The sequence below is a fragment of the Quercus robur genome, chromosome 5, assembly GCF_932294415.1.
Source record: "Quercus robur chromosome 5, dhQueRobu3.1, whole genome shotgun sequence".
NCBI classification, from domain to species: domain Eukaryota; kingdom Viridiplantae; phylum Streptophyta; class Magnoliopsida; order Fagales; family Fagaceae; genus Quercus; species Quercus robur.
In genome coordinates, this window is record NC_065538.1 from 23,340,983 (window position 1) to 23,350,604 (window position 9,622).

The 9,622-nt window shown below is 34.1% G+C and overlaps 1 protein-coding gene across 1 annotated transcript; it reads right to left on the bottom strand.

Moving 5' to 3' along the window:
• Positions 1-5,542: 5,542 nt before the first annotated feature.
• LOC126725548 (protein SRG1-like) lies at positions 5,543-9,421 on the bottom strand. The gene is made up of 4 exons (XM_050430330.1): positions 9,163-9,421; positions 8,752-8,996; positions 8,204-8,528; positions 5,543-5,916 (listed from the first exon to the last, which is right to left on the bottom strand). The coding sequence occupies exons 1-4, from the start codon at positions 9,412-9,414 to the stop codon at positions 5,647-5,649; spliced, it is 1,092 nt and encodes a 363-aa protein (XP_050286287.1). The 5' UTR covers positions 9,415-9,421; the 3' UTR covers positions 5,543-5,646.
• Between the last annotated feature and the right edge of the window lie 201 nt (positions 9,422-9,622).

A 9,622-nucleotide genomic window follows, 5' to 3' on the forward strand; every position in this document is an offset into this window, starting at 1 on the left:
TAGGCCCAAAAAGCCCAAAATAATGAATTTGTAGAGAATGAGTTGGAAAACTGGGCTCTAATGAATTAGACTAACTAGAAAATAGGTTTAAAGGACAAGAAGATGTAAATGAACAGGTTTATAATGAAGAAAATCATCCTCGGCAAAGTCTGAAGAGATCTGTTCTTATGTATTTCTTTCAGGTTTGATTACAAAGTCAGTTCTAGATGCTACAGTACTTTTCTCTCTCCCTTTTGATCCTACAGTCTCATTGCCTTCTTCTCATTTTATACTATCTTCTCTTTCCATCTCCACCTTCCACGTGCATGCCAGATAGTCGATGTTGATACTTGTCCCATCAGCACTTCCCATAAGTCTTTATATAATAGCTGTAAGGCTGAAATCCATTGTCCAGGCATCACCTCTACATTAATGCGGCCAGAGAGTTAGCTGCAGTGCATTTAATGCAGATGCAGCAGCTTTCTCCTAGGATATTTTTAGGACTTCTCCCAGTCTAATCTCACTACAATACATATTTGCACCAACGGAACTTCCTGGAGCGTTACCCGGCACGACTGATAACCCCTTTGGACCTCGGCATTGGTTAGCCGAGGATGTGCTTATCCTCGGCCCACCCTTTAAATTGTTATGACCTAGACTGATCTCTCTACTTACTATCGCAGTTTCTTCTGGCAAAGATATCTCATTCTCGAACAAACCCTCATCCTCAGATTGGGCCACAGGCCTAATATATAAACAGATAAAGAAGTTCTGGACCCAATATCCCTACAATTACAATATACAAAAGGGGTGGGATGAGTTTAGTTATTAATAAACTAAACCCACCCCCAAATCCTTACCCACAAAAGATTACAAGAATGGAGGAAGGATGGAGCTTTTGGTGTGGGGTTTCCTAAAAAGAAAGAGAAAGATTTTTTTTTCTAGGGTTTTTCTATTGTTTTTTTACCTCTCACTATTTTTTTTACTCTTTCCTCACAAAAACCTTACATTAATTTCTACATGAATTTTCTACCCCACTTTTCTACATGATTTTTCCAAAAAGGGGGTATTTATAGGAAAAATGAGGGAATGGGAGGCTAGCATTAGTGTACTATGTTACACTAGTGCTAGCCACCCCTTCATAGAGGTAGCTAGGTACACCAATGCTAGCTCCATCCTTATCCACCACGTCATCCACCTTGTCAGCATTTTTCGTCTTTTTCTAATTTTTGGCCCGATCTTTGTGCGGATTTTTGGAGGCCTTTCTGAGCTCTTGTTTCTTCGAATTTCATATTCATGGAAAGCTATAGATGTCTAGTTTCCAATGGTTCTAGCCTCATTCAATTTGGAGCTACAGTTGTCGAGATATTGCGCTCGAAAGAGAGGTGACGCAAAGTTGAAAAATTCTAAACGTCTTCCCTTGAAAATTCATATCTTTTAATCTAAAGCTGATGTCGTCGAGCCCTTTTGGTGAAAATTAGCTAACACCTTGTTTTTCAAGATGGTCTAGCCTGCTTGTTCCAATTCTTGCCCAATCGATACAGTTTATTGTGCGAAACCGAGTCAAAACTATCAGTTTTCCTAAAAAATACAATGAAGACTTTATTAGGGTTTCAATATTTTTGTGATATTTCATCTATTTTAACTCCGATTTTGGCTCATAAACTATCGTTTCGAAAGGAAAAATATGCCTTACGATATGGTCTAAAATTCAACATGATCCAACAGTTGAATCAAAAAGTAAACTTTTTGACCATACCTAGTTAGGGTTTTGGCCATATTTTCTGTAAAATGTGTTTTTCAAATGTTGTGGCTTTTTGATTTGCCATTCAAACATGTTGTATTTATTTTTGCTCTTTTTGGCTTTGAAATTCATGGTTTTGCACATTTTCTAATGTTTTTGGTTTTTCTAGTTTTCGTTTCGACGTATGAATCGGGGCTGGACAAAATACAGTATCGATTGTAGAATTATGGAAACAAATGATATGTGAACAAGGATAACAATTAAGGGACATAGGCCTTAATGCTGACCTGCACCGTGATAGGATTTTTGGCCTTTAAAATTTAGTAACAAGTTGATTCTTATCTCTAACTATCCATGCCTATAAACATAATTTAAAAGAAAAATCTTAGTTTATATTGTACTATCAATGTAAATTTTACATTGTAAGCTAAACAAATGTGTTCAATGTGAGAAATGCGTACTCCCTCCTCTTACATGAATGTTGGGTCCCACCATGAATTTAATTAATGGGACCAACCATTCATGTGAGAGGATGGAGTACGCATTTATGGTACTCCGGGAGTACCTAATAATTTTCCGTTTAATGTAGTGTATAATTAATGTAAACCTATAATCACCCTAATTTAAAAATATTTCATTTAGGGCAAGAAGGAGAAGAAAGAGAATAAAAAAAGGGGATAGAAAATAAATTTAGGGCAACAAGTTGATTAATGTATTGCATCATTCTTGCTTAGTTTATTTGCCTTGTTCCTTTCTTCTGTGCCACTCTTATGGCAGCCCTATAGCATTTACACGTAACCCCTAGATTTAGGCGGTGCATTGGGTTTTATACTTAAGCATTGCTGTCAAAGTCGAGGTAATTGTACATTTCACCTCAGAAAGGATTGTTATGCTGTGGGAAAGACTGATTATTTCCTTAGTCCCCACCACCACCTAAGAGGAAATCCCTGTCATTGGCTTATCCTCTTAGCCCTTCAACACTTTCTTATTTGGGAGTTCAATTATTTGGAGTTTTCTAATTATATTTTAAGTTTTAATAACTTTATTTCCCATTGATTTGATTTTTAAGTATACACTTAAAATTTATATTATATGAGAGTGGGACTACATATAACCTGTTGACACAATTGTTTATCAATTTTTTTCCCTCCAAATCTTTGTCGTCATTTTTTTTACACAAATTAAGGGTCCGTTTGGATACAGCTGAAAACTGAAAAAACTGTAGTAAAATAATTTTTAAATGTGTGAATAGTACCGTGGAACCCATTTTTAATGAAAAAGTTGCTAAAAAGTGATGTTTGTGGGTCCCATGAACAGTGCACGGGTGCACTGTTCACACAGAAAGTCAACAATCACGGCTAAAAAAAAAGCTGAAAACCCAAACGCAAAACGCAAATCATCCGGATCCAAATGCCACCTAAGTTGCCATTGCATTACCAGTGGCTTTCAAGTATGTTTGCAACAACGCAAGCTAAAAGTATGTCTGACCATTAAGTTTACGCATAAATTCGTGAGCAAACGTTAGTTCATACACCCTATTATACACACTCTCACACATATTTAAATCGTACATAAATTGTAGGGCTAATTACAATTTACCCGCCTGTGGTTTGGCCGAAATTTAAGTTGCCTACCTGTGGTTTAAAATTTGACACTTTACCCACTTGAGTTTTGCTCCGTTAGGACTTCAGTAACCCACCTATCTATTTGCCATTAGAAAAAACACATTTTAATTTGAAAACATAACATAAAATGGATCAAAAAGATAGGGTTTGAAACTCTATGAACATTAACATGGAATTTCAAACAAATACAAATTTCAAACAAACAAAAAGGAAATGAAATTTAATCCGCTGCAATTCATCAAATGTAGCAAAAAAAAAAAAAAAACCCAACAGTATGAAACTTTTTTGATATAATAGATAGAACTTTATTGATGTAAACTATACGAACTACAAACTTAGCCGTGAGCAACGTGGGCAGTACAAGAGGGCCAACAGAATAAAACAGTAAAACCATCCACAGACCGATCCAGAGAAAAAAAAAAAAAAAAAAAAAAGGACAGCAGTGCAGAAAGAACAAAAGCACCCAGCAGCAGTAACAACAATAAATCTCAACAATAATAAAGCCATGTTTGAAGTCTTTCTTAATTTTTAACCCAAAAAAAAAAAAAGTCTTTCTTAATTACAGAACGTAGGCTAGTGTAATTAATTTACGTCTCCACACATGCACAACATTGGGCACTCATACATGTCTCTCTCTCTGGCTGGGCTTCTATGCTTGAAATAGAATGGGTGATATGGCAATTTGGCTATGCCCAAGATCATTGTTCACAGCAATGTTCATCCATTTTTTGCAAAATTTCGAGCCCTAACTTTTTGATTTGTTTTATGTAATGTTTTTTAATTAAAATGTGTTTTTAACGGAAAAGACAAATGTGAGTTACAGAAGTCTAATGGAGCAAAGTTCAAGTGAGCAAAGTGTCAAACTTTAAACCACAGATAGACAATTTAAATTTCGACCAAACCACAGGAGAGTAAGTTGTAATTAACCCTAAATTGTAATTTATGTATAGTTTGAGTGAATGTGAGAGTGTGTGATAAATACTACCCTAAATAGCATTTTTTAAAACTTTTTCTGGGCGTCTTGTTATTACAGGTTTGCGTTAAAGTGATATTGATGATATTGGCATACATAAAAAAAAAAAAAAAAAAAAAAAAAAAAAAAAAGCGGTTTTAATTAGTGGCAAGATCAACTCATGGAAAAGGTCGTGAATTTTGCATGTTATCCATCTGTAGACTTTATTGAAGTAGTAATCAAACTTATCTCATTTGTAGGTGAGACAATTTCCAAAGCACAATGTCCATACATAAAAAAAAAAAATAAAAAAAGCGGTTTTAATTAGTGGCAAGATCAACTCATGGAAAAGGTCGTGAATTTTGCATGTTATCCATCTGTAGACTTTATTGAAGTAGTAATCAAACTTATCTCATTTGTAGGTGAGACAATTTCCAAAGCACAATGTCCCCACCCATATGCTATGGGGAACTTTTTCTTGTTTTTTGATTAGTATGTTTTTGGCCCCCAGCAAGGAGGGAATGAAAGGGGATATGTCTTGACTCTAGTCTTGAGTAAACATCCAATAACGTGGTTCATCATTTGGAAGGACGAAGTTTGTTCTCAAGGGGCCCATAGCATGCTTGAAAAATTGCGAAAAATTCGGCAATGCAAATCTAAAACCACGCCGCTAAAAGAGAGAGAGAGAGAGAGAAAAGAGAGAGAGAAATGGTGGAGCCTTTCACACTATGTTTTGTTTGGTTCTCCCCCGAAAATGGTGAACTGTCATTTTCCACTTTGCTATAGGGTTTGAGTTAGAAATATGTAAACTTGATAGGTTTCATAAATTAACCAGATAAAAAGTTTTCTGTGCTCAAAGACTAACAGATCATCCCACATGCTAAAACAATGATTATGATTATTCATGAGTCACAATTTAATGGCCGACTAGCTCAAACGGTAGATTTAAATAGGGTTATGATGGGGGGATATATTGAAAGCGTTCAAGCTGTATGAGTTTATCAATCCGTGAGACTCTTTAAATATATAAGGTTGTGATGGGAAATATCCTTGGTGTTTTTTAGTCTTCAAGAAAGCAAGAAAGTGAACATTCATCGTAAAGATCAACATTGAATTATTTATATATTTATATATTTTCATTTCTACAAAGCAATTTTATACAACATGGAACCAAACACACACCAGAACAGACTGATTTATTTTTTCATGCATTATCACCTGGCTTTGTTCATTCACTCATTGTATAGATTCATCCAAAGCTCTAGCCAAATGGGATTATTTTACCTAAGACAAGACTGGAAGTGTCACAATTTTCAAGCTATAAGTACTATATATCTGTTTGACCATCAAGCAGCTAGCGTTGATTCCCCACTTTTGATTCTCATGTTCTCCAATTGCGACTTCCCATTCAGATTACGGGAAAAGAAATCTTTGACATAGTCTTCCATTGTAATCCTTTTAAATAATGGTGGGTTTCGTGGGCTTAGAGTACTAGTCACAGGCCCAATCTCTGCCTCAAATTTGGGGTTGAAGAACATAGCAAGTGAGATTCTTTCTTTATCTGAATTTACAGTTACTCTGTGCTCAACGCTGGTAAAGGCCCCATTGCTCAGGATCTGCAGAATGATGTGACAATATACACATAACTAACATGTTCTCCCATTTTAAACTCATTTTAATTTTTGCATGCTAATTAGATCAAGAGCAGAAGGTTGTCTTCTCCACCTTGGATTCTATATCAACATACCAATACAAATTCTAAGAGGTTACAAGTACAAATAATTTATTTCATGTGCTATATATATATATATATATATATATCTATATATATATATATAGTATCATTTCTTTCACAGTTAGCCTATCACATTAATGAGAATGTTAGATTGAGATTTGGTGCAATAGCTGTACCATGCAATCTCCCACCCAAAATTTCAACTTTTTAAAACTTTTAAATTTTTTTTACCTCCTAACTTTTTTACATTTTAACCATTCAAAGGGTATTACATGGTACAATAGTCCTAACTATTACACTAAATCTCAGTTTGGATATATATATATATATATATATATATATATAGACACACACCATAATCTTGACCATGCTAAAATTAATGATCTTTTTACTACCGGTATTTTTAGGACCCTTCACGTTGGGAAAAATATCTTACTAAAGAGTATATAGAATCTATCAAAAAGGCTGTTAAAAAAGATGAAGATGGATTACCCATTTTAAATGAAAGAGTTCTTTTTATAGACAACAAATTTTACCGTAAGTTGAGGTATCTTGTCATCTCAAACACCCCAGGTCCACTACAAGGCAAAATAATAGTTCAAATCAGAAAAAGAAATTACACTGTCTGGTTCATCTCCACTCACGTCAAGTTACTTCAACTTAAAAAATAAATAAAATAAAAAATAAAAATGTTGTAAGATTTTTTTGCTTCTCGAAAACTTTATGATCCATGCATGAGATATGCATGAAATAACTTATTGTTTGGCTGACCAAACTAGGTAAGGTCCGTAAGGATTGCTAAACTCGTTGGTCCCTATAGATGTAGGGTGTCCCCTTGACCAAAAAACGGGGTCCTAAAGTCAGACTTAGTGTCATACTAAAGATATCACTTATCATGGTGACTGGTTTTAAACTCCTAAAAGATCCACATGCGGAAGCTTAGTATATATATATATTTTTAATTTTTTGATAATCGCACAAGCTTAATTAATAATGAAGCAATAGTTGTTGCAACATTTACCGACTCACGAGAACAATTGAACAAAGCATGGTGATGGGGCATATCCCAACTGAAATTTCGTGGCAGTTGTTCAGCCAAGTTCCTAGATATTATCATATTCCTGTCGGCCAAGTCAAATGAGGTCCTATTTTTGTGACGCACACACACCTCATCTAAACGTCTAAATTTACACTTAATTTTACAATACGTTTAAGCATCAACTTATAAATGAATTTCAGTACTTACATACAAGACAACTATAAGTATTTGTTGGAAAAAAATTTAGATGGACGAAATCACAAAATAACACTTATACATATTGTGAATTTGGGTATGTAATTTGGAAGGAAATAGGATTCTTTCTATTACATTTTAATTAAAGAAAATTAATTTTATAATTATAATTTTATTTTCTAAATTAAAGTATACAAACTGTCATGTCATTTACAATTTTAAATGACATTACACTCAATATATATATTTCTAGACTTGTAATATCTAATCTTAACAATGAAATGAATTTTCTTTATTCAAAGCGAAGAATAAACGTATAGCTACAAGTACGACAGTTTCACAATAAATCTTAGATAACAAGTTAGTAATGGTAAGTAAAAAAATTATGCAAATGGTGAATTCAAATGAGAGCCATTAACATTTTGTCACTTAGAATTTGTTGTAAAACTATTGTAAAAATATCATACCCCCAGGGTCTATTTGGGATTTGCTTATTTTGCTAAAATTGAAAACTTTTTGCTGAAAGTATTATAAATAAAGGTAAAAGTTAGTTTAAATAATATAGTGAGACCCATAAATAGTACCAAAAAATATAGTAGAACCCCTGAATGGTAAAATAAGTTGGCAAAATTAATTATGCTAAACGGACATCCAGAAGAAAAAATAGATTGAAATACTGATTAATTATCATTTTACCAAAACAAGGACCATATTTCTAATCACATTATTCGTGCAATATGTAAGGTTTTACCGACCAAGTTTGGAAATGATTTTTTTGTTTTTTAAAAGTAAATGTTTGGAGATGATATTCAAACTAACAGAAAAGTTTGACTATGATAGCTAGGGTATTTAATAATCTAGACTAGTTAAATTCAACACGTGCTTTTTTAAAAAAGAATTTGGATAAAGGAAGAGAGATTGAAGCATGACAAACCTCCATAACATCTCCGACATTCACAACTAAAGAATCTGCGCAAAAGTTCACAGGAATCCAAACCCCATCTTTCTTTATCTGAAGACCTTGTACTCCATTAATTTGGTGAAGGATGGTGATCCCAGTAGCGTCAGAGTGGGGAGTAAGACCCACAACAAGTTCTGGTTGTGGGCATGGAGGATAGTAATTCATCCTCATTGATTGCATCCCATCTCCAAATAACTCCTCCATCTCTTTGATCTCTATTTTCAGAGCTTTTCCCATATAACCTAGAAGCGTCATGGCAAGCTTTTGCAACTCTGAGATGTATGCCTCTAATGTGTTTCTGTAAGTACGTATGAAATTAATAATTATTATTATTATTACAAATTGAATATTGCTATATACACAATAGTTTCATAATAATTTCACAACAAAGTCTATGTAATTATTTGTTATTGTTTATCATTTTTTTTTATTTATCATTAACAACAATTGCCATCTAGGTTTTGTTGTGAAATTGTTGTGTCCATAGCTTTATTGTGTGTGAGAGAGAGAGGAGAGAGAACCTCAAGGATGAAGGGAGCTCTGGAAATAAATATGGCTTTCTTTTTTGAATAGGGTTGAGTGTCATGTAGAACCTATCACCCCAATCGAGTGTTTGGTCGTTGCATCTGATGATTGTTCCATAGCCTTCAACATCACCTGGCCTTGCCTTATATTTCATTTTCTCTTCCGAAGGAAGCATGAAGAATTCTTCAATCTCATGTTTTAGCTTTTCTAATAGTGAAGAGCTAACTCCATGGTTCGCCAACTATATCAAAAAAAAAAAATCTTAGGATATTTCTCAAACTTTAATTTCTGTCTCAAAAAAGGAAAACTAGACATTATGATATGCTGTGTCTTTTTTTTTTTAATCAAATAGCTGCAGCATTCAAGGGCAATCCTGTGTGTAAATAATCTAAAAAATTGAGAAGAACCTGTATGAGGCCCCACGCTTTACAAGTTGAATGCAACTTCTCTAGTTCCAAGTCCGAGGTCTCCCCCAAGGCCAATTTTTTCATGTCAATGGTGGGGATTGTTGTCAAGGTACTGTAATCTGAGGGAGCGGAAAGTTCTTGATCTGGACGAATATAGTTCTTCGGGACTACGGTCATTGGCTCTTTGGTGAGCTCCATAACGCTGAGAACTGAATTAGAGTTCCAAGAGCTAACCGGCTCCATTGATGCCATTGCTTAGCCTAGGTGCAACTCTACCTAGCAGCATGGTGCAATGGGTGTTATATATATAGCCCGAAAAATGAATTTTAAGAGAAAAAAAAAAAAAAAAAAAAAAAAAAAAAAAAACAAAACAAAACAAAACAAACAAACAAACTATATATTGTATTAGAACAAAATAATAGCAAAGAAGACTAACAATGGAAATATTCTAACGGGTAAT